General features: G+C 44.4%; 1 protein-coding gene across 2 annotated transcripts; it reads left to right on the top strand.

The window, feature by feature from the left end:
* The first annotated feature begins 368 nt into the window (after nt 1–368).
* Nucleotides 369–20,230, top strand: slc23a3 (solute carrier family 23 member 3). Of its 2 annotated transcripts, none has more exons than XM_029712381.1 (13): nt 369–603; nt 3,002–3,153; nt 3,533–3,600; nt 3,858–3,934; nt 12,992–13,173; nt 13,501–13,600; nt 13,770–13,953; nt 14,178–14,431; nt 15,330–15,435; nt 15,600–15,767; nt 16,473–16,568; nt 17,447–17,666; nt 20,083–20,230. In XM_029712381.1, the coding sequence occupies exons 1-12, from the start codon at nt 475–477 to the stop codon at nt 17,647–17,649; spliced, it is 1,719 nt and encodes a 572-aa protein (XP_029568241.1). In that variant the 5' UTR covers nt 369–474; the 3' UTR covers nt 17,650–17,666; nt 20,083–20,230. The 2 variants fall into 2 exon arrangements, with proteins under 2 accessions (XP_029568241.1, XP_029568242.1); XM_029712382.1 differs by having other exon boundaries at nt 20,171–20,218.
* The last annotated feature ends 5,820 nt before the right edge of the window (nt 20,231–26,050 follow it).

Below are 26,050 nucleotides of genomic sequence, written 5' to 3'. Positions count from 1 at the left end.
GTTTTGGTGTGTGTGTGTGTGTGTGTGTGTGTGTGTGTGTGTGTGTGTGTGTGTGTGTGTGTGTGTGTGTGTGTGTGTGTGTGTGTGTGTGTGTGTGTGTGTGTGTGTGTGTGTGTGTGTGTGTGAAGATAATGATTAAAAGAAAGAGATACAAGTAATGACAAACTACTGACTTGAACTGTCCTGGGTCAAAGTTCACCTAGGACAGAAGAGAGGGGACAGAATGGCGACACAATCAGCTGATCCGCTGTTGTTGTTGTATAGGGGTTTGCAGCGGATGAGTTGAAGACCGAGAGCAAGAGAGAAGGAGAGAGAGAGAGAGGAGAGAGAGAGAGAGGAGTGAGAAGAAAAGCGAGTGAGAGAGAGGGAGAGGAGAGAGAGAGGAGTGAGAAGAAAAGCGAGTGAGAGAGAGAGAGAGAGAGAAGGAAATCTGTATTCATGTAAGGAGTTTAGACGAGAAGAAAACAGCAGTGTATGATAATGGATGCAGGTCAACGTTTTGACCCGGAGCTTCCTGACGAAACCAGAAGCACCAGCAGGACAGATATCTCAAGTGTGAACCAACATCCACCCTGCTTTCTAAACCTGCTGTTGGCGGTACAGGTAAGCCCCTTGGTCACTCAGCTAAGTGACAAAGTCATTGTTGTAGTTAAATTGAATATATTTACGCATGACTGTAAGTTGCTTTGGATAAAAATGTCTGCATTATGGCATATATTATAGTATATATATACAGTGAGGGAAAAAAGTATTTGATCCCCTGCTGATTTTGTACGTTTGCCCACTGACAAAGAAATGATCAGTCTATAATTTGAATGGTAGGTTAATTTGAACAGTGAGAGACAGAATAACAACCAAAAAATCCAGATAAACGCATGTCAAAAATGTTATAAATTGATTTGCATTTTAATGAGGGAAATAAGTATTTGACCCCTCTGCAAAACATGACTTGGTACTTGGTGGCAAAACCCTTGTTGGCAATCACAGAGGTCAGATGTTTCTTGTAGTTGGCCACCAGGTTTGCACACATCTCAGGAGGGATTTTGTCCCACTCCTCTTTGCAGATCTTCTCCAAGTCATTAAGGTTTCGAGGCTGACGTTTGGCAACTCGAACCTTCAGCTCCCTCCACAGATTTTCTATGGTATTAAGGTCTGGAGACTGGCTAGGCCACTCCAGGACCTTAATTTGCTTCTTCTTGAGCCACTCTTTTGTCGCCTTGGCCGTGTGTTTTGGGTCATTGTCATGCTGGAATACCCATCCACGACCCATTTTCAATGCCCTGGCTGAGAGAAGGAGGTTCTCACCCAAGATTTGACGGTACATGGCCCCGTCCATCGTCCCTTTGATGCGGTGAAGTTATCCTGTCCCCTTAGCAGAAAAACACCCCCAAAGCATAATGTTTCCACCTCCATGTTTGACGGTGGGGATGGTGTTCTTGGGGTCATAGGCAGCATTCCTCCTCCTCCAAACACAGTGAGTTGAGTTGATGCCAAAGAGCTCCATTTTGGTCTCATCTGACCACAGCACTTTCACCCAGTTGTCCTCTGAATCATTCAGATGTTCATTGGCAAACTTCAGACGGGCATGTATATGTGTTTTCTTGACCAGGGGGACCTTGCGGGCGCTGCAGGATTTCAGTCCTTCACGGCGTAGTGTGTTACCAATTGTTTTCTTGGTGACTATGGTCCCAGTTGCCTTGAGGTCATTGGCAAGATCCTCCCGTGTTGTTCTGGGCTGATTCCTCACCGTTCTCATGATCATTGCAACTCCACGAGGTGAGATCTTACATGGAGCCCGAGGCCGAGGGAGATTGACAGTTCTTTTGTGTTTCTTCCATTTGCGAATAATCGCACCAACTGTTGTCACCTTCTCAACAAGCTGCTTGGCCATGGTCTTGTAGCCCATTCCAGCCTTGTGTAGGTCTACAATCTTGTCCCTGACATCCTTGGAGAGCTCTTTGGTTTTGGGCATGGTGGAGAGTTTGGAATCTGATTGATTGATTGCTTCTGTGCACAGGTGTCTTTTATACAGGTAACAAGCTGAGATTAGGAGCACTCCCTTTAAGAGTGTGCTCCTAATCTCAGCTCGTTACCTGTATAAAAGACACCTGGGAGCCAGAAATCTTTCTGATTGAGAGGGGGTCAAATACTTATTTCCCTCATTAAAATGCAAATCAATTTATAACATTTTTGACATGCGTTTTTCTGGATTTTTTTGTTTTTATTCTGTCTCTCACTGTTCAAATAAAACTACCATTAAAATTATAGACTGATCATTTCTTTGTCAGTGGGCAAACGTACAAAATCAGCAGGGGATCAAATACTTTTTTCCCTCACTGTATATTAGATGTGTACTTACTCTTGAAACAGTTCAACATAAAGTGGTATGGAGAAACATGCAGGTTGTTGTTTAAATGTCAGTTGTAGCCTACCTGCCACTGGCTTGTTGTTGGTACCTACCTACCACTGGCTTGTTGTTGGTACCTACCTACCACTGGCTTGTTGTTGGTACCTACCTACCACTGGCTTGCTGTTGGTACCTACCTACCACTGGCTTGCTGTTGGTACCTACCCACCACTGGCTTGCTGTTGGTACCTACCACTGGCTTGCTGTTGGTACCTACCTACCGCTGGCTTGCTGTTGGTACCTACCTACCGCTGGCTTGTTGTTGGTACCTACCTACCACTGGCTTGCTGTTGGTACCTACCTACCACTGGCTTGCTGTTGGTACCTACCTACCACTGGCTTGCTGTTGGTACCTACCTACCACTGGCTTGCTGTTGGTACCTACCTACCACTGGCTTGATGTTGGTACCTACCTACCACTGGCTTGCTGTTGGTACCTACCTACCACTGGCTTGCTGTTGGTACCTACCTACCACTGGCTTGTTGTTGGTACCTACCTACCACTGGCTTGCTGTTGGTACCTACCTACCACTGGCTTGCTGTTGGTACCAGTTTCATACTGCAGTTCTGGTGAATCTCTCTCTCTCTCTACAGCAGGTGTTTGTGCAGTGCTCTCTGCTGATTCTGGTCCTGGGTGTGTTGCAGCAACATCTACTGTTACAGGATGGAGAGAGAGAGAGGTTACTGTCCTCCATGTTGTTCTACTCTGGTCTCTCCACTCTGATACAGAGCTGTCTGGGGACATGGTGAGGAATAATCACAATCAATCAATTAGTTAGTTTGCCCTTCTTTAAAATGTTTATACATTATGTCTCGACTCTCTCACTCACTCACTCACTCACTCACTCACTCACTCACTCACTCACACCTTTACATTTAAAAAAAACATTTTTAGTAATTTAGCAGACGCTCTTATCCAGAGTGACTTACAGTATTGAATGCATACATTTCATAAATTAATTTTTTTTGTACTGGCCCCCCATGGGAATCAAACCCACAACCCTGGCGTTGCACACACCATGCTCTACCAACTGAGCCACAGGGAAGGCCTGTCTATGATGATCAAACCAAGCATTAAACACATTTGACAGACATGAATACAAATCAGAACCGTCTCATCCTCAGCCTGCCTCTGGTCCAGACTCCATCTCTGGAAATCCTTATCCCCGCTATAGTCCTCACTGCTCAGATTGGTGAGTTAACTACATCAATCTGACAACCTACCATTTACCTCAAACCAAGTTCACACTCAGGTTGTACAACTGATGTAAAACTCCTTTTGACACAACATTGTGTTTTGGCTGACAAACTCATCGAAAAAATATCACAACCGTTGTGTGAAATGCGTTGTGTATCAGTTGTACAACACGAGTGTGAACATGGCCTTTGTATCTCGTTGTTTGTATCTTGTTGTGGTTAAATGGTACTTACTGCTATTGCTCTCCTGCAGTTACTGAACCAGCCTGCAGAGGGCACTGTGAGGAGAGCGAGGAGGATATCCTACCCAGAGCCAACCCAGTCAGAGAGGTACTGTACTCCGGCTGTAGTGTTGCTGTCCGTGGTGCTGAACCCACAGACCAGACCACTTCCTCTATCTCATTACCACTTCCTTTGTTACGGCAACATTCAGGAGTTATGTTTAGATTAAAATCATTTTTCATTACCTTTATCAAGAGACTTTACTACTAAAATAGTAAATCAAATCAAATTGTATTTGTCACATGCGTCGAATACAACAGGTGTAGTAGACCTCACAGTGAAATGCTGAATACAACAGGTGTAGTAGACCTCACAGTGAAATGCTGAATACAACAGGTGTAGTAGACCTGACAGTGAAATGCTGAATACAACAGGTGTAGTAGACCTTACAGTGAAATGCTGAATACAACAGGTGTAGTAGACCTTACAGTGAAATGCTGAATACAACAGGTGTAGTAGACCTCACAGTGAAATGCTGAATACAACAGGTGTAGTAGACCTTACAGTGAAATGCTGAATACAACAGGTGTAGTAGACCTCACAGTGAAATGCTGAATACAACAGGTGTAGTAGACCTCACAGTGAAATGCTGAATACAACAGGTGTAGTAGACCTCACAGTGAAATGCTGAATACAACAGGTGTAGTAGACCTTACAGTGAAATGCTGAATACAACAGGTGTAGTAGACCTTACAGTGAAATGCTGAATACAACAGGTGTAGTAGACCTTACAGTGAAATGCTGAATACAACAGGTGTAGTAGACCTTACAGTGAAATGCTGAATACAACAGGTGTAGTAGACCTCACAGTGAAATGCTGAATACAACAGGTGTAGTAGACCTCACAGTGAAATGCTGAATACAACAGGTGTAGTAGACCTTACAGTGAAATGCTGAATACAACAGGTGTAGTAGACCTTACAGTGAAATGCTGAATACAACAGGTGTAGTAGACCTTACAGTGAAATGCTGAATACAACAGGTGTAGTAGACCTCACAGTGAAATACTGAATACAACAGGTGCAGTAGACCTTACAGTGAAATGCTGAATACAACAGGTGTAGTAGACCTCACAGTGAAATGCTGAATACAACAGGTGTAGTAGACCTCACAGTGAAATGCTGAATACAACAGGTGTAGACCTCACAGTGAAATGCTGAATACAACAGGTGTAGTAGACCTCACAGTGAAATGCTGAATACAACAGGTGTAGTAGACCTCACAGTGAAATGCTGAATACAACAGGTGTAGTAGACCTCACAGTGAAATGCTGAATACAACAGGTGTAGTAGACCTCACAGTGAAATGCTGAATACAACAGGTGTAGTAGACCTTACAGTGAAATGCTTTACTTACAAGCCCCTTAACCAACAAGCTTTAAGAAGTTAAGAAAAAAAAGTGTTAAGTAAAAAATAGAAAATAACAGTAACGAATAATTAAAGAGCAACAGTAAAATAACAGTAGTGAGGCTATATACAGGGTATTACGGTACAGAGTCAATGTGGAGGCTATATACAGGGTATTACGGTACAGAGTCAATGTGGAGGCTATATACAGGGGATACCGGTACAGAGTCAATGTGGAGGCTATATACAGGGTATTACGGTACAGAGTCAATGTGGAGGCTATATACAGGGTATTACGGTACAGAGTCAATGTGGAGGTTATATACAGGGGGTACCAGTACAGAGTCAATGTGGAGGCTATATACAGGGGGTACCGGTACAGAGTCAATGTGGAGGTTATATACAGGGGGGTACCGGTACAGAGTCAATGTGGAGGCTATTTACAGGGTATTACGGTACAGAGTCAATGTGGAGGCTATATACAGGGTGTTACAGTACAGAGTCAATGTGGAGGCTATATACAGGGGGTACCAGTACAGAGTCAATGTGGGGGCTATATACAGGGGGTACCGGTACAGAGTCAATGTGGAGGCTATATACAGGGGGTACCAGTACAGAGACAATGTGGAGGCTATATACAGGGGGTACCAGTACAGAGACAATGTGGAGGCTATATACAGGGGGTACTGGTACAGAGTCAATGTGGAGGCTATATACAGGGGGTTACGGTACAGAGTCAATGTGGAGGCTATATACAGGGTGTTACAGTACAGAGTCAATGTGGAGGCTATATACAGGGGGTACCAGTACAGAGTCAATGTGGGGGCTATATACAGGGGGTACCGGTACAGAGTCAATGTGGAGGCTATATACAGGGGGTACCAGTACAGAGACAATGTGGAGGCTATATACAGGGGGTACCAGTACAGAGACAATGTGGAGGCTATATACAGGGGGTACTGGTACAGAGTCAATGTGGAGGCTATATACAGGGGGTTACGGTACAGAGTCAATGTGGAGGCTATATACAGGGGGTACTGGTACAGAGTCAATGTGGAGGCTATATACAGGGGGTACCGGTACAGAGTCAATGTGGAGGCTATATACAGGGGGTACCGGTACAGAGTCAATGTGGAGGCTATATACAGGGGGTACCGGTACAGAGTCAATGTGGAGGCTACATACAGGGGGGTACCGGTACAGAGTCAATGTGGAGGCTATATACAGGGTGTTACCGGTACAGAGTCAATGTGGAGGCTATATACAGGGGGGTACCGGTACAGAGTCAATGTGGAGGCTATTTACAGGGGGTACCGGTACAGAGTCAATGTGGAGGCTATATACAGGGGGTACCGGTACAGAGTCAATGTGGAGGCTATATACAGGGGGTACCGGTACAGAGTCAATGTGGAGGCTATATACAGGGTATTACGGTACAGAGTCAATGTGGAGGCTATATACAGGGGGGTACCGGTACAGAGTCAATGTGGAGACTATATACAGGGGGTACCGGTACAGAGTCAATGTGGAGGCTATATACAGGGGGTACCAGTACAGAGTCAATGTGGAGGCTATATACAGGGTATTACGGTACAGAGTCAATGTGGAGGCTATTTACAGGGTGTTACGGTACAGAGTCAATGTGGAGGCTATATACAGGGGGTACCGGTACAGAGTCAATGTGGAGGCTATATACAGGGGGTACCGGTACAGAGTCAATGTGGAGGCTATATACAGGGGGTACCGGTACAGAGTCAATGTGGAGGCTATATACAGGGGGTACCGGTACAGAGTCAATGTGGAGGCTATTTACAGGGGGTACTGGTACAGAGTCAATGTGGAGACTATATACAAGGGGTACCGGTACAGAGTCAATGTGGAGGCTATATACAGGGGGTACCGGTACAGAGTCAATGTGGAGGCTATATACAGGGGGTACCGGTACAGAGTCAATGTGGAGGTTATATACAGGGGGTACTGGTACAGAGTCAATGTGGAGGCTATATACAGGGTGTTACGGTACAGAGTCAATGTGGAGGCTATATACAGGGGGTACCGGTACAGAGTCAATGTGGAGGCTATATACAGGGGGTACTGGTACAGAGTCAATGTGGAGACTATGTACAGGGTGTTACGGTACAGAGTCAATGTGGAGACTATATACAGGGTGTTACGGTACAGAGTCAATGTGGAGACTATATACAGGGGGTACCGGTACAGAGTCAATGTGGAGGCTATATACAGGGGGTACCGGTACAGAGTCAATGTGCGGGGGCACCGGTTAGTCAAGGTAATTGAGGTAATATGTACATGTAGGTAGATTTATTAAAGTGACTATGCATAGAAAAATACAGTTTTTTACAATCACGTCGACACTAATTTCAAAACTCTAGACACAAAACTCAAAACGGCCATCACTTGTAACACAGGCCGTCCAATGTTCAAAACATTGCACTGAGCATTCATATCTTTAAAGAAACGTTGCTCTTGCAGAATCATTGGTTCAAATAACCAATTTATCATGAAATACCATAGGAACATTAATTTAGATCAGCCAACACACAAGATACAATAGAAACGGTGTCTGATATAAAGAATGATGATGAAAAACTACATCCATAGAAAATGTAGTCCAATTGGTTCATGTTCCACGGTAATTCATGTCAATATGAATCTGATTTTAGTTCAATGAACAAATGATCTGACCTTTATGTGTTTTGTTTCCAAGAAATTGAGAAAAAAAGTGTCCCGAGTTTCGAATTTTAGTTCGTCGGTTGTGAGTTTTATGTCTAGAGTTTAGGAAAATGACATCAAGGTTCTGAAATTAGTGCCAAAGTGATTGTAAAAATCTGTAACAGAGATTAGATGTTCAGGAGTCTTATGGCTTGGTGGGTGGGGGTAGAAGCTGTTTAGAAGCCTCTTGGACCTAGACTTGGCGCCCCAGTACCGCTTGCGGTGCGTTAGCAGAGAGAACAGTCTATGACTTGGGTGGCTGGAGTCTTTGACAATTTGTAGGGCCTTCCTCTGACACCGCCTGGTATAGAGGTCCTGGATGGCAGGAAGCTTGGCCTCAGTAATGTACTGGGCCGTAGGCATTACCCTCTGTAATGCCTTATGGTCGGAGGCAGGTTTGGGTTAGGATACGAACCCGGTTTAGGGTAAAGGTTTGGGGTTAGGATACGAACCCGGTTTAGGGTAAAGGTTTGGGGTTAGGATACGAACCCGGTTTAGGGTAAAGGTTGGGGTTAGATGGTGCTCAGTATGGTGGAGAGGAGTGTCTTACAAGTGTATTGGTGTGTGTGTGTGTGTGTGTGTGTGTGTGTGTGTGTGTGTGTGTGTGTGTGTGTGAGGCTGATATAGACATTAACATATGATGAGGTTAATTCCAAAACGCTATATATCCATTTTCAGTAATGTAGGTAAATTAGCTTTTATTGTTTAAAGATATTCTGAGAGATTGGTGTGTTTTTCTCTCACTATCTAATCATGACATGGGTTTGTTCAAACGACAAGCATGTATTTGTTTCAAATCTATCACTTGATGGTTTAATTTCAGAGACAAAATACTCTATATCCTCCACAGAGAAATCAGTAGTCCTACTAGGTTTTACACCGTCAAACGGAACAAATAACTACATTTTTTATAAAGAAATTTACAAATGATATATTTCAGACATGGATATTTCTCTTTTTTTTGTAATAATTGTTTATTCAATACAATAATTTGATATCTGTATGTAAAGCACATGCATTTGACATTTTAGTAATTTAGTATTTTTACCCTACTTGGTTCTGCCAGGACACAGTGTTTCGTCCTACTTGGTTCTGCCAGGGCCCAGTGTTTTACTCCTACTTGGTTCTGCCAGGGCACAGTTTTTTTTCCTCCTACTTGGTTCTGCTCGGGCACAGTGTTTCCTCCTACTTGGTCCTGCCAGGGCACAGTGTTTCCTCCTACTTGGTTCTGCCAGGACACAGTGTTTCCTTCTACTTGGTTCTGCCAGGGCACAGTGTTTCCTCCTACTTGGTTCTGCCAGGGCACAGTGTTTTCTCCTACTTGGTTCTGTTCGGGCACAGTGTTTCCTCCAACTTGGTTCTGCCAGGGCACAGTGTTTAACCCTACTTGGTTCTGCCAGGGCACAGTGTTTAACCCTACTTGGTTCTGCCAGGGCACAGTGTTCTTCCTACTTGGTTCTGCCAGGGCACAGTGTTCTTCCTACTTGGTTCTGCCAGGGCACAGTGTTTACCCTACTTGGTTCTGCTAGGGCACAGTGTTTAACTCTACTTGGTTCTGCCAGGGCACAGTGTTTCCTCCTACTTGCTTCTGCCAGGGCACAGTGTTTAACCCTACTTGGTTCTGCCAGGGCACAGCGTTTTACTCCTACTTGGTTCTGCCAGGGCACAGTGTTTCCTCCTACTTGGTTCTGCCAGGGAACAGTGTTTCCTACTACTTGGTTCTGCCAGGGCACAGTGTTTCTTCCTACTTGGTTCTGCTAGGGCACAGTGTTTCTTCCTACTTGGTTCTGCTAGGGCACAGTGTTTCCTCCTACTTGGTTCTGCCAGGGCACAGTGTTAAACCCTACTTGGTTCTGCCAGGGCACAGTGTTTCCTCCTACTTGGTTCTGCCAGGGCACAGCGTTTCCTGCTACTTGTTTCTGCCAGGGCACAGTGTCTTTCTGCTACTTGGTTCTGATCAGGCAAAAACTATATGTGCACCCAGGGTGGGCCCCAGGATCTCATTAAAATGCAAATCAATTTATAACATTTTTGACATGCGTTTTTTCTGGATTTTTTTGTTGTTAATCTGTCTCTCACTGTTCAAATAAACCTACCATTAAAATTATAGACTGATCATTTCTTTGTCAGTGGGCAAACGTACAAAATCAGCAGGGGATCAAATACTTTTTTCCCTTTTTTTTGCGTTTTTCATATAAATCTAAAATCAATTAATTAAAAGTCTTCCAGCAGCAATACTTTACACACAAATGTACATGTAGGTATCCAAATGTGAAAAATTGGTGGATTTAGTTTTATGGAAATAAACTCTTGTTCAGAAAACTTTTATCTGCAGTCATAGGTTATTTGTATTGATTTTATAGACCATTTATCGATATTTACTGCAATAAAGCCATATTGTCACTGCAATTAAACCATACTGGCCCTTCCCTGTGGATCAGTTTGTAGAGCATGGTGTTTGCAACGTCAGGTTGTGGGTTCGATTCCCACGGGGGGCCAGTACAAAAATAAATTAAAAAATTTTTATGAAATGAAATGTATGCATTCACCAATGTAAGTCGCTCTGGATAAGAGCGTCTGCTAAATGACTAAAATGTAAATGGTGTGACATATAGCATGTCATCTCCCTTTCTGTCCCCATCTCTTGATATTTTTCTTCAATTCAGCCATTTTGTTTCTATCTGTACTGTACAGTGAATATTTCACCAACCTCTCCCTCTGTTCTGTTCTAATGCTGGGCCATATTTAATCTCTCCCTCTGTTCCATTCTAATGCTGGGCCATATCTCTCCCTCTGTTCTATTCTAATGCTGGGCCATATCTAATCTCTCCTTCTGTTCTAGTCTAATGCTGGGCCATATCTAATCTCTCTCCCTCTCTGTTCTATTCTAATGCTGGGCCATATCTAATCTCTCTCCCTCTGTTCTATTCTAATGCTGGGCCATATCTAATCTCTCCCTCTGTTCTATTCTAATGCTGGGCCATATCTAATCTCTCCCTCTCTGTTCTATTCTAATGCTGGGCCATATCTAATCTCTCCCTCTGTTCTAGTCTAATGCTGGGCCATATCTAATCTCTCCTTCTGTTCTGTTCTAATGCTGGGCCATATCTAATCTCTCCCTCTCTGTTCTATTCTAATGCTGGGCCATATCTAATCTCTCCCTCTCTGTTCTAGTCTAATGCTGGGCCATATCTAATCTCTCCCTCTGTTCTAGTCTAATGCTGGGCCATATCTAATCTCTCCCTCTCTGTTCTATTCTAATGCTGGGCCATATCTAATCTCTCCCTCTCTGTTCTAGTCTAATGCTGGGCCATATCTCTCCCTCTGGTCCATTCTAATGCTGGGCCATATCTAATCTCTCCCTCTCTGTTCTATTCTAATGCTGGGCCATATCTAATCTCTCCCTCTGTTCTAGTCTAATGCTGGGCCATATCTAATCTCTCCTTCTGTTCTGTTCTAATGCTGGGCCATATCTAATCTCTCCCTCTGTTCTAGTCTAATGCTGGGCCATATCTAATCTCTCCTTCTGTTCTAGTCTAATGCTGGGCCATATCTAATCTCTCTCCCTCTGTTCTAGTCTAATGCTGGGCCATATCTAATCTCTCTCCTTCTGTTCTGTTCTAATGCTGGGCCATATCTAATCTCTCCCTCTCTGTTCTATTCTAATGCTGGGCCATATCTAATCTCTCCCTCTCTGTTCTAGTCTAATGCTGGGCCATATCTAATCTCTCCCTCTGTTCTAGTCTAATGCTGGGCCATATCTAATCTCTCCCTCTCTGTTCTATTCTAATGCTGGGCCATATCTAATCTCTCCCTCTCTGTTCTAGTCTAATGCTGGGCCATATCTCTCCCTCTGGTCCATTCTAATGCTGGGCCATATCTAATCTCTCCCTCTCTGTTCTATTCTAATGCTGGGCCATATCTAATCCCTCCCTCTGTTCTAGTCTAATGCTGGGCCATATCTAATCTCTCCTTCTGTTCTGTTCTAATGCTGGGCCATATCTAATCGCTCCCTCTGTTCTAGTCTAATGCTGGACCATATCTAATCTCTCCTTCTGTTCTAGTCTAATGCTGGGCCATATCTAATCTCTCCCTCTGTTCTAGTCTAATGCTGGACCATATCTAATCTCTCCTTCTGTTCTAGTCTAATGCTGGGCCATATCTAATCTCTCCCTCTGTTCTAGTCTAATGCTGGGCCATATCTAATCTCTCCTTCTGTTCTAGTCTAATGCTGGGCCATATCTAATCTCTCCCTCTCTGTTCCATTCTAATGCTGGGCCATATCTAATCTCTCCCTCTCTGTTCCATTCTAATGCTGGGCCATATCTAATCTCTCCCTCTGTTCTAGTCTAATGCTGGGCCATATCTAATCTCTTCCTCTGGTCCAGTCTAATGCTGGGCCATATCTAATCTCCCCCTCTGTTCTAGTCTAATGCTGGGCCATATCTAATCTCTCCCTCTCTGTTCTAGTCTAATGCTGGGCCATATCTAATCTCTCCCTCTGTTCTAGTCTAATGCTGGACCATATCTAATCTCTCCTTCTGTTCTAGTCTAATGCTGGGCCATATCTAATCTCTCCCTCTGTTCTAGTCTAATGCTGGACCATATCTAATCTCTCCTTCTGTTCTAGTCTAATGCTGGGCCATATCTAATCTCTCCCTCTGTTCTAGTCTAATGCTGGGCCATATCTAATCTCTCCCTCTCTGTTCCATTCTAATGCTGGGCCATATCTAATCTCTCCTTCTGGGGCCATATCTAATCTCTCCTTCTGTTCTAGTCTAATGCTGGGCCATATCTAATCTCTCTCTCTGTTCTAGTCTAATGCTGGGCCATATCTAATCTCTCCCTCTCTGTTCTATTCTAATGCTGGACCATATCTAATCTCTCCTTCTGTTCTAGTCTAATGCTGGGCCATATCTAATCTCTCCCTCTGTTCTAGTCTAATGCTGGGCCATATCTAATCTCTCCCTCTGTTCATTTCTAATGCTGGACCATATCTAATCTCTCTCTGTGTGTTCCTATGTAGCTCCAGGGTATGACTGTGATGGTGGGCATGATCCAGCTGGTTCTGGGTGTGACAGGTCTGAGTGGTGTGGTTCTGAGACACTGCGGTCCGCTGGTCATAGCCCCCCTGTTGTGTGTACTGGGCTTCTCCATCTACAGAGAGGCTGCTCTGCTCTGCTCAGACCACTGGGCCATCGCCGCACTGTACGTTTCTCTGTGTATCCGTCCGTCCTTCTGTGAATCCGTCTGTCTGTCCGTCCGTCCATCCATCCGTCCTTCTGTGAATCCGTTTGTCTGTCCGTCCGTCTGTCTTTCTGCCTGTCCGTCCGTCTATGTCCATCTGTGTGTCTATATGTCTGTCCGTTTGTCCATCAGTCTGTCCGTCCTCTGTTTTCAAATTTTTGCCTTACTTTGTCAAACTCTCATGCATTCAGTCATGTTTTTGTGAACTTTTATGAATATCTGAATTGTATATTATATTATAGGATTGATAGGCTATAAGGTCTAACACTGTCATGTTTCCCTGTGTAGGACAGTCATTCTCCTAGTGTTCCTGTCCCAGCATCTACGCTCCTACATGCTCCCAGCATGCCTCAACATGCCTCAGCTACCTGTCTGCAGGATGCTCTCTGTGAGTCTCTCCTGATTGGTTGATTGATTATACCCTTTCTGACATGCCCTTTCAACATTTTAAGGGAATCCCTTTCTTTTTATTTCCCCCTTTTAGCAACAAAATCAAACCACGTTACTGTAGATGTGAAAGGGAACTGTATATATATATTATTATTTTTTTGTTGCAGGTGCTGCTGCCCCTAATGAGTGTGTGGGCTCTGTGTGAAGTATTAGAAAGTTTTGGGGTTTTACGTCTCCGTTCTGTCTCCGAGCTGCTTCCGGCACTGAAGACAAGTAACACTTCCCTTCCCGTGCCTTTAACGTCGGACTTCACTTCCTTCGCTGTGCCGTGGCTCAGCCTCCCTCTGGCAGGTCAGCGGAGTTAATGAACACTAACGATAACCGTTTTATAGTCTCTGGTGACATGTTTATAAGATAATAACCTGTGGTGGAACATAGAGACTGTCTAGTACATGTTTTAGTCTCCGTCTATGTCATCAATCAAATATAGAAATATTTTTAAGGTTAATTTCATGTTGTGAATATAAAAATATGATCTCTCCATATATACTGTGTGTGTGTGCGCGCGAGTGAAGCAGAGGCAGGTCTACCCCTGCTGTCAGTTCGAGGCATGGCGGCCAGTGTCGTTGCAGCCCTCTCTTCCTCTGTCAGTTCAGTGGGGATGTACCTGCTAACAGCCCGGCTCCTGGGAGTCCCCCCTCCCCCCGCTGCAGCCTGTAACAGGGGCCTTGGGGCCCAGGGTCTGGGCAGTGTGGTGGCTGGCTTGATGGGGGCACCACTGGGGCTCAGCAGCAGTGTCCCCAACACCTGTACTCTGGGACTCAGCCAGGTACATTTTAGCAGACACTCTTATCCAGAGTGACTTATTGTAGAGTGCATACATTTTATTACGTTTTTAAATACTGGTCCCCCCCCGTGGGACTCAAACCCACAACCCTGGCGTTGCAAGCACCATGCTCTACCAACTGAGCTACAGGGGAACCCAGGTACTGATGATGATGTCATGTGAGCATCATTTAGAACTGTGTTTATCTCTGACGGTCAGTTTCCCAGACGCGGCTCAAGTCCTAGTCCTTGACTAGCTGCTTAATTTGGGTCCGGGAAAACTTGTATCTGAGACCAGGGCCCGTATTCACAAAGCGTCTCAGAATAGGAGTGCTGGTCTAGGATCAGAGGGTCCACCCTCTTATTCAATATAGTTTAAAAGGCAAAACTGCTTCCTAGACCAGCGCTCGTACTCTGAGACACGTTGTGAGCGCTGATTTCCCGCTCTGCATACAGTGTCTATGTTTGACCCATCTCCTCTCTCTCCTCCAGTCTCGGTCCAGGCGAAAGTGTCTATGTTTTCACTCTTTCCCCTGATCTAGTCTGGGTCCAGGTGGACAGTATGTTTTGAATCTTTCTCCTGCTCCTCTCTCTCCTCCTAGTCTGGGTCCAGGTGGACAGTATGTTTTGAATCTTTCTCCTGCTCCTCTCTCTCCTCCTAGTCTGGGTCCATTTGGACAGTATGTTTTGAATCTTTCTCCTGCTCCTCTCTCTCCTCCTAGTCTGGGTCCAGGTGGACAGTATGTTTTGAATCTTTCTCCTGCTCCTCTCTCTCCTCCTAGTCTGGGTCCAGGTGGACAGTATGTTTTGAATCTTTCTCCTGCTCCTCTCTCTCCTCCTAGTCTGGGTCCATTTGGACAGTATGTTTTGAATCTTTCTCCTGCTCCTCTCTCTCTTCCTAGTCTGGGTCCAGGTGGACAGTGCAACTGACAGCCATCTTGGGACTGGCCCTAGGAGTGTCGCCTCGACTGACACAGGTCATCACCTCTGTCCCTTTGGCCATCTACGGTTAGTTTAATGATCTGTCCTCTTGTCTGTCTTCGTCCTGCGTGTCTGCCTACAAGTCTACATGTTATGTTTCTGTTGAGTGACTCTGACGACTAGAGGAACAATTAACTGATAAAAGATGATGAATTTCTCCTTCTCTCTCTCCTCTCTCCATCCCTGTTCAGGTGCTGTTCTCAGTGTAACATACACTATCGCCGTGGCTACAGGCGTGAGGTACTTCCAGTTCACACACATCGACTCTGGACGTAACATCTTCAACATCGGCTTGGCTGTCTTCATGTCTCTAGTACTGCCTCACTGGTTCCGCATGCAGACCGTCTTTATTGATACTGGTAATTTCTCTAATATTAGACAGGTCCCAGATCTGTTTTGTGACGTATAGTCAACTCCAAGCAGACTTTTTAGACCAGGCCTAGTCTGACATCAGACAGGTCCCAGATCTGTTTTGTGACGTATAGTCAACTCCAAGCAGACTTTTTAGACCAGGCCTAGTCTGACATCAGACAGGTCCCAGATCTGTTTTGTGACGTATAGTCAACTCCAAGCAGACTTTTTAGACCAGGCCTAGTCTGACATCAGACAGGTCCCAGATCTGTTTTGTGACGTATAGTCAACTCCAAGCAGACTTTTTAGACCAGGCCTAGTCTGACATCAGACAGGTCCCAGATCTGTTTTGTGACGTATAGTCAACTCCAAGCAGACTTTTTAGACCAGGCCTAGTCTGACATCAGACAGGTCCCAGATCTGTTTTGTGACGTATAGTCAACTCCAAGCAGACTTTTTAGACCAGGCCTAGTCTGACATCAGACAGGTCCCAGATCTGTTTTGTGCTCTCTTTCCAACTCATTGTGGAACTGTCACGTTAAAAATGACTTGCTTGGCTTGACAGTGACATCAATGGACTATACGGCGCAAACAGATCTGGGACCAGGCTACTCTGACATTACACAGCCAGGGACAATAGAGCAATGTGGCTAAATTGCGTGTCTTGCCCATATCCTGATCGTGTGTATACCATCGTGTGTATACCTGTGCAGGTATGGTCAGTGTTGATGTCCTTCTCCATTCTCTTCTGACCTCACCTGTGCTCCTGGTGGGCATCCTGGCTTTCCTATTGGACAATACAGTATCGGGTAAAGTAACTCGTTACTATCTATTTCAACATTGGGGTGGCAGGTAGCCTAGTGGTTAGAGCGTTGGACTAGTAACCGAAAGGTTGCAAGTTCAAATCCCTGGGATGACAATGTAAAAATCTGTCGTTCTGCCCCTGAACAAGGCAGTTAACCCACTGTCCCTAAACCGACATTGAAAATAGGAATAGTTATATAAAGCTAAAAATATATATTTTTTTAATAAAAGTTGTTCATGATGTAAGCATAGAAATATAGTAACTAGAATATACAGTCCCATTCGAATCAATGTGGACTGAGGGGCTTTATCCATTCTAGTCATTATGTATAAGTTATTTTTTTGAAATGCACTAACATATCAGATGCATGATTCATTAACTCATTCAGCACCTGAACATGATTCATTAACTCATTCAGCACCTGAACATGATTCATTAACTCATTCAGCACCTGAACATGATTCATTAACTCATTCAGCACCTGAACATGATTCATTAACTCATATTGCACCTGAATATGATTCATTAACTCATACAGCACCTGAACATGATTCATTAACTCATATTGCACCTGAATATGATTCATTAACTCATTCAGCACCTGCTTCTGATTCATTAACTCATTCAGCACCTGATCCTGATTCATTAACTCATATAGCACCTGAATATGATTCATTAACTCATTCAGCACCTGAACAAGATTCATTAACTCATACAGCACCTGAACATGATTCATTAACTCATACAGCACCTGATCATGATTCATTAATGATCTTTTCGGGTGAAAATAAAGACACTCAGCTTTTAAAAAACGATGTCCAAACACCAGGCCTTAGTGTAACGACAGGTGCATGTCCTCATGTGTCTATGTTGTTCTCTCAGGGTCTTCATCGGAGAGAGGACTTGACTCGGCAGAGATGGAGAAGACAGGGTGGACATCAGTCGACAGTGAGCCAGGGTATCACCGGGAAGTGGTGTTAATTTATGAGTCCCCTTACCTCCTGAGAAGACTGTGGCACCTACCTTGGTTCAGGACGACCCCCTTCTCTGCCTGTAGGATCACAGATGATGGAGACATACTGTAGAGTCCCGTCGGAGGAATGTAGGTCTCGTTTTAAAGTTAAAGTTGTGTGGTGTTGATATGTAAAGACAAGGACTGTGGACAATAGGTATAATATGGTATTAGCCAATGATGTATATACAAACATATAATAATGTATATGCCGTACTGTATATGAAATGTACTGTTTGTCTACATAGTTAGTGACCTGAACAGAGTTTGCTTGTGTGATGGTGGGTTTGTATTGGTGGATTAATGGCATAGCTGCAGGAATTTGTGTGATAGTGGGTTTGTATTGGTGGATTAATGGCATAGCTTCAGGAAGATGTTTTGAGTTGGGGGTGTGCTTTATAATAAATCCTTGCATGAATCTATAAATCATATTTGCGTAGCGGCATACAGATGAGCAGACATGTTTTTAGGGTTTCCACACATGGAAATACAGGGTATAGTATGAATATTTGTTTTTAGCTTTTTATAAACGCATTTCATACAATTCTACGTAAATTAAATAACATAAGATATTATTATATATTTTTTTTAAACCACACACATGACTGACATGAGTGGCTACTCTGACTGACAACTGAGATCAATAAAAACAAACTGGACTAGAAGGCAAACAGTAGCCCAGGCCACTGAACGGACACACAGATTATAGAGCCTGTTTCATCATAACGCTCAATGGTTTTTTTGCGACTGCACATGAAGAAACTTTCTTGAAATCTTCCGGATTGACTGACCTTCATGTCTTGAAAGTAATGTTGGACTGTCGTTTCTCTTTGCTTATTTGAGCTGTTCTTGCAATAATATGGACAATGTCTTTTACCAAATAGGACTATCTTCTGTATACCAAACCTACCTTGTCAAAACACAACGGATTGGCTCAAACGCATTAAGGAGGAAAGAAATTACACAAATTAACTTTTAACAAGGCACACCTGTTAATTGTGTCACGCCTGCTCCCGTTCCTCCTCCGTGGTGCTCGAGGGCACCAGGCTACCCTTCTTTACACACACCTGGTCCCCATTACACACACCTGTCACCATCATTACACACACCTGTTACCATCTTTACACACACCTGGTCCCCATTACACACACCTGGTCCCCATTACACACACCTGTCACCATCATTACACACACCTGTTACCATCATTACACACACCTGTCACTATCATTACACACACCTGTCACTATCATTACACACACCTGGTCCCCATTACACACACCTGTTACCATCATTACACACACCTGTTACCATCTTTACACACACCTGGTCCCCATTACACACACCTGTCACCATCATTACACACACCTGTCACCATCATTACACACACCTGTTACCATCATTTCATTACACACACCTGTCACCATCATTACACACACCTGTCCCCATTACACACACCTGTCACCATCATTACACACACCTGTCACCATCATTACACACACCTGTCACCATCATTACGCACACTTGTCACCATCATTACACACACCTGGTCCCCATTACACACACCTGTCACCATCATTACACACACCTGGTCCCCATTACACACACCTGTCACCATCATTACACACACCTGTCACCATCATTACACACACCTGGTCCCCATTACACACACCTGGTCCCCATTACACACACCTGTTACCATCATTACACACACCTGTCACCATCATTACACACACCTGGTCCCCATTACACACACCTGTCACCATTACACACACCTGGTCCCCATTACACACACCTGTCACCATCATTACGCACACCTGGTCCCCATTACACACACCTGGTCCCCATTACACACACCTGTCACCATCATTACACACACCTGGTCCCCATTACACACACCTGTCACCATCATTACACACACCTGTCACCATCATTACACACACCTGTCCCCATTACACACACCTGTCACCATCATTACACACACCTGTCACCATCATTACACACACCTGTCACCATCATTACGCACACCTGTCACCATCATTACACACACCTGGTCCCCATTACACACACCTGTCACCATCATTACACACACCTGGTCCCCATTACACACACCTGTCACCATCATTACACACACCTGTCACCATCATTACACACACCTGGTCCCCATTACACACACCTGGTCCCCATTACACACACCTGTCACCATCATTACACACACCTGTCACCATCATTACACACACCTGTTCCCCATTACACACACCTGGTCCCCATTACACACACCTGTCACCATCATTACACACACCTGTCACCATCATTACACACACCTGGCACCATCATTACACACACCTGTCACCATCATTACACACACCTGGCACCATCATTATGCGCATCAGCACTAATCGGACTCACCTGGACTTCTTCACGTTGTTGATTACCCCCTATATATCTGTCTGTTCCTCGGTGGTGTTCCCTGTGTCGGCATTAATTGTTGTTATGTGTTCCTGTCCAGACGCTGTTCCTGTTCCGTTTCATGTCCGTCAGTTATTAAACCTTCACTCCCTGTACCTGCTTCTCATCTCCTGCGTCGATCCTTCCAGGTGACTACCTCATGAAGCTGGTTGAGAGAATGCCAAGAGTGTGCAAAGCTGTCATCAAGGCAAAAGGTGGCTACTTTGAAGAATCTCAAATATAAAATATATTTTTTGGTTACTACGTGATTCCATATGAGTTATTTTATAGTTTTGATGTCTTCACTATTATTTTACAATGTAGAAAATAGTAAAAATAAAGAAAAACCCTTAATGAGTCAGCGTGTCCAAACCTTTGACTGGTACTGTATGTATATATTATAGGCTACAGTAGGCTACTAAATAAACTTTTCCGTGGCACATTTCAGAATCCCCCAATGATGAAGACATACAGTAGGCTATAAATCAAGGTGATGGCCGATGCACTCCTGCCAATAGCCTATCTCAAGATAAGCTACTTCGAAAAACAGCGCTGTTCACTCAGAATTGCTCAAAAGTTGTTGAGAATTATAATTTTTTTGCTTCTACAGACAGACTAGTCTTCTCTTTTCAGCAGTAAGGATTTTGCGAAATGGCAAACTGACAGCCGTAACCAACTGTAGAAATGTAATCCATAGATGGCACAGTTATGATTCAAGTCAGGACTGGCTAGCGTATACCTCATGAGGTCAGAGGTTACAAGACCCTTCTATGGATTATATGTCTATGGCCACAACGCAACAAGCCGTTTTAAATTTGGGTGGCCTGTTTTTTTTTTTTTAGAAGCTGTTGATCCTCTGTGACTAAATGATGCTCTCTGGTGTAGTATTCTGAATCGTTTTATTCATGTCTGTTCAGACAAGAGTAATAGAATTTTAGGAAAATATTTTCTTTATATAATTTTGGAATGAATTTGATCAGGGGGTACCGTAGCACCTCCAGCACCCCTTACTATGAAAATTAGTATTTGAATAATAAATAATGACAAATAAATAATTCTGGACACAGCGAAGGGGATTTGGTCAGATGGCAGTTTGTAGTGACTGGCTCATGTCGTTTGTCTACTGAAATAAGATTATTAAAGTGCTCTAATAATCCATTTGGTTAACAAAAAGCTAGAGTCCACGCTCATGAGGAAAATACACATTTCTAAAGAATTGCGAAAATGCATTTCAGTCATTTAAAAAATAGTTATTTAAATAGTTTCTCACAACATAATATAACAAAATACATCTGACATATTTTCAGCACAAAGAAAATAATTCCTCGGATTTCATGAAGATAATATTAAAATCGACAATTTGACTGTGAAACACAAAGTTAGGCCAAACGAACACATGAAGACATGACTACAAAAAAACCTGGACAGATCGCTAGACGTAGACCGAATAATGCAGACACACTGACAGACATATCATATACATGAGCTTGAACACCTGTAAACAACAATGTGTTCTGTGCTAGCTAGGTAAACACCAATGTGTTCTGTGCTAGCTAGGTAAACACCAATGTGTTCTGTGCTAGCTAGGTAAACACCAATGTGCACTGTGCTAGCTAGGTAAACACCAATGTGCACCGTGCTAGCTAGGTAAACACCAATGTGTTCTGTGCTAGCTAGGTAAACACCAATGTGCACTGTGCTAGCTCGGTAAACACCAATGTGCACTGTGCTAGCTCGGTAAACACCAGTGTGCACTGTGCTAGCTAGGTAAACACCAATGTGTTCTGTGCTAGCTAGGTAAACACCAATGCTAGCTAGGTAAACACCAATGTGTTCTGTGCTAGCTAGGTAAACACCAATGTGTTATGTGCTAGCTAGGTAAACACCAATGTGTTCTGTGCTAGCTAGGTAAACACCAATGCTAGCTAGGTAAACACCAATGTGTTCTGTGCTAGCTAGGTAAACACCAATGTGTTCTGTGCTAGCTAGGTAAACACCAATGCTAGCTAGGTAAACACCAATGTGTTCTGTGCTAGCTAGGTAAACATATATTCCTCTGAAAATGAATGAATGAATCCTTTAATGAATTTGGGATTAGAACACAGAACTCCTTGAACGCACCTGAATACCCTCCCCTCTGTCTCTCTTCATGCTCTTATCTGAGTGTGACTGCTTTCAAATAAGGCACTGTGTATTCCTGTTTGCCTCGTGTGTATTCCTGTTTGCCTCATGTGTATTCCTGTTTGCCTCATGTGTATTCCTGTTTGCCTCGTGTGTATTCCTGTTTGCCTCATGTGTATTCCTGTTTGCCTCGTGTGTATTCCTGTTTGCCTCATGTGTATTCCTGTTTGCCTCATGTGTATTCCTGTTTGCCTCATGTGTATTCCTGTTTGCCTCGTGTGTATTCCTGTTTGCCTCATGTGTATTCCTGTTTGCCTCATGTGTATTCCTGTTTGCCTCGTGTGTATTCCTGTTTGCCTCATGTGTATTCCTGTTTGCCTCGTGTGTATTCCTGTTTGCCTCATGTGTATTCCTGTTTGCCTCATGTGTATTCCTGTTTGCCTCATGTGTATTCCTGTTTGCCTCATGTGTATATGTGTGTGTATCCAGTATGTGAATATATATGCAGTGTCTGTTTTTTTATCCTTAATATAAGTAGGCAAGTCAGTTAAGAACAAATTCTTATTTACAATGACGGCCTACCGGGGAACAGTGGGTTAACTGCCTTGTTCAGGGGGCAGAACGACAGATTTTTACCTTGTCAGCTCGGGGATTCGATCTTGTAACCTTTCGGTTACTAGTCCAACGCTCTAACCAGTAAGGTACCTGCCGCCACAGGTGTATGTAGTGTCTGTATGCAGTGTGTGTATGCAGTGTGTGTATGTAGTGTCTGTATGCAGTGTGTGTATGCAGTGTGTGTATGCAGTGTCTGTATGCAGTGTGTGCATGTATGTTTAATTGTGTCTGTACGCAGTGTGTGTATGCAGTGTCTGTATGTATTGTGTGTATGCAGTGTGTGTATACAGTGTGTGTATGCAGTGTGTGTATGCAGTGTGTGTATGCAGTGTGTGTATGCAGTGTGTGTATGCAGTGTGTGTATGTAGTGTCTGTATGCAGTGTGTGTATGCAGTGTGTGTATGTAGTGTGTGTATGCAGTGTCTGTATGTATTGTGTGTATGCAGTGTGTGTATGCAGTGTGTGTATGCAGTGTGTGTATGTAGTGTGTGTTTGCAGTGTGTGTATGTAGTGTCTGTATGCAGTGTGTGTATGCAGTGTCTGTATGCAGTGTCTGTATGCAGTGTGTGTATGTAGTGTCTGTATGCAGTGTGTGTATGCAGTGTGTGTATGTAGTGTGTGTATGCAGTGTGTGTATGTAGTGTGTGTATGCAGTGTGTGCATGTATGTTTAATTGTGTCTGTACGCAGTGTGTGTATGCAGTGTGTGTATGTAGTGTGTGTATGCAGTGTCTGTATGTATTGTGTGTATGCAGTGTGTGTATGCAGTGTGTGTATGCAGTGTGTGTATGTAGTGTGTGTTTGCAGTGTGTGTATGTAGTGTCTGTATGCAGTGTGTGTATGCAGTGTCTGTATGCAGTGTCTGTATGCAGTGTGTGTATGTAGTGTCTGTATGCAGTGTGTGTATGCAGTGTGTGTATGTAGTGTGTGTATGCAGTGTGTGTATGTAGTGTGTGTATGCAGTGTGTGCATGTATGTTTAATTGTGTCTGTACGCAGTGTGTGCATGCAGTGTCTGTATGTATTGTGTGTATGCAGTGTGTGTATGCAGTGTGTGTATGTGTTCATATTTCAGTGTTGTGTGTCTAGGACTAGTGTGGTCCTGAGAAAAGGAAGGCATATGGTCGGAAAGGCTTCAATTCAATAAGGATTATTGAGTGTAATGTTTCTCCCTGGACTGTAATGCATTAATCTGTCAGGAAGCTGCTACAGTAATCTGTTATGGGCTTCCACAACTTGTTATTACACCGTTTTATACACAGACTTGTATTCACTCTCTCTGTTCCCTACCCTGTTCTCTCTGTTCTCTCTGTTCTCTACCCTGTTCTCTCTGTTCTCTACCCTGTCTCTCTGTTCTCTCTGTTCTCTACCCTGTCTCTCTGTTCCCTACCCTGTCTCTCTGTTCCCTACCCTGTCTCTCTGTTCCCTACCCTGTCTCTCTGTTCCCTACCCTGTTCTCTACCATCTCTGTTCTCTACCGTCTCTCTGTTCTCTACCCTGTCTCTCTGTTCTCTCTGTTCTCTACCATCTCTGTTCTCTACCCTGTTCTCTCTGTTCCCTACCCTGTCTCTCTGTTCTCTACCCTGTTCTCTCTGTTCCCTACCCTGTTCTCTCTGTTCCCTACCCTGTTCTCTCTGTTCCCTACCCTGTTCTCTCTGTTCCCTACCGTCTCTCTGTTCTCTACCATCTCTGTTCCCTACCATCTCTGTTCCCTACCCTGTTCTCTCTGTTCTCTACCCTGTCTCTCTGTTCTCTCTGTTCTCTACCCTGTCTCTCTGTTCTCTACCCTGTCTCTCTGTTCTCTACCCTGTCTCTCTGTTCTCTCTGTTCCCTACCATCTCTGTTCTTTATCGTCTCTCTGTTCTCTCTGTTCTCTACCCAGTCTCTCTGTTCTCTACCCTGTCTCTCTGTTCCCTACCCCGTCTCTCTGTTCTCTACCATCTCTCTGTTCTCTACCCCGTCTCCCTGTTCTCTACCCTGTCTCTCTGATCTCTCTGTTCTCTACCCTGTCTCTCTGTTCTCTCTGTTCCCTACCGTCTCTCTGTTCCCTACCGTCTCTCTGTTCACTACCGTCTCTCTGTTCTCTACCCTGTCTCTCTGTTCCCTACCCCGTCTCTCTGTTCTCTACCCTGTTCTCTCTGTTCTCTACCCTGTCTCTCTGTTCCCTACCCTGTCTCTCTGTTCCCTACCCCGTCTCTCTGTTCCCTACCCTGTTCTCTCTGTTCTCTACCCTGTTCTCTCTGTTCTCTACCCTGTCTCTCTGTTCCCTACCCTGTCTCTCTGTTCCCTACCCCGTCTCTCTGTTCCCTACCCTGTTCTCTCTGTTCTCTACCCTGTCTCTCTGTTCTCTACCCTGTCTCTCTGTTCTCTCTGTTCCCTACCCTGTCTCTCTGTTCTCTACCCTGTCTCTCTGTTCCCTACCGTCTCTCTGTTCTCTACCCTGTCTCTCTGTTCCCTACCCTGTCTCTCTGTTCCCTACCCCGTCTCTCTGTTCCCTACCCTGTTCTCTCTGTTCTCTACCCTGTTCTCTCTGTTCTCTACCCTTTCTCTCTGTTCCCTACCCTGTCTCTCTGTTCCCTACCCCGTCTCTCTGGTCCCTACCCTGTTCTCTCTGTTCTCTACCCTGTCTCTCTGTTCTCTACCCTGTCTCTCTGTTCTCTCTGTTCCCTACCCTGTCTCTCTGTTCTCTACCCTGTCTCTCTGTTCCCTACCCTGTCTCTCTGTTCCCTACCCTGTCTCTCTGTTCTCTGCCGTCTCTCTGTTCTCTACCCTGTCTCTCTGTTCTCTACCGTCTCTCTGTTCTCTCTGTTCTCTACCCTGTCTCTCTGTTCCCTACCCTGTCTCTCTGTTCCCTACCCTGTCTCTCTGTTCCCTACCCTGTCTCTCTGTTCTCTACCGTCTCTCCGTTCTCCCTGTTCTCTCTGTTCTCTACCATCTCTGTTCTCTACCCTGTCTCTCTGTTCTCTACCCTGTCTCTCTGTTCTCTACCCCGTCTCTCTGTTCTCTACCCTGTCTCTCTGTTCTCCCTGTTCTCTACCCTGTCTCTCTGTTCTCTCTGTTCTCTACCGTCTCTCTGTTCTCTACCCTGTCTCTCTGTTCTCTCTGTTCTCTACCGTCTCTCTGTTCTCTACCCTGTCTCTCTGTTCTCTACCCTGTCTCTCTGTTCTCCCTGTTCTCTACCCTGTCTCTCTGTTCTCTCTGTTCTCTACCCTGTCTCTCTGTTCTCTCTGTTCTCTACCGTCTCTCTGTTCTCTACCCTGTCTCTCTGCTCTCTACCCTGTCTCTCTGTTCTCTC

Source organism: Salmo trutta, chromosome 24 (genome assembly GCF_901001165.1).
Source record: "Salmo trutta chromosome 24, fSalTru1.1, whole genome shotgun sequence".
Classification (NCBI taxonomy): domain Eukaryota; kingdom Metazoa; phylum Chordata; class Actinopteri; order Salmoniformes; family Salmonidae; genus Salmo; species Salmo trutta.
The sequence above is the reverse complement of the archived record's forward strand: the minus strand, read 5'-3'. Positions and strand labels throughout refer to the sequence as shown.

Bases quoted from the DNA above. Each gene is read 5' to 3' on its own strand.
- slc23a3 (XM_029712381.1), top strand. From the start codon at position 475: ATGATAATGGATGCAGGTCAACGTTTTGACCCGGAGCTTCCTGACGAA. The intron at 14,432-15,329 runs GTACATTTTAGC...CTCTCTTCCTAG, and splicing joins GTACTCTGGGACTCAGCCAG to TCTGGGTCCAGGTGGACAGT. The intron at 15,768-16,472 runs GTAATTTCTCTA...ATACCTGTGCAG, and splicing joins GACCGTCTTTATTGATACTG to GTATGGTCAGTGTTGATGTC.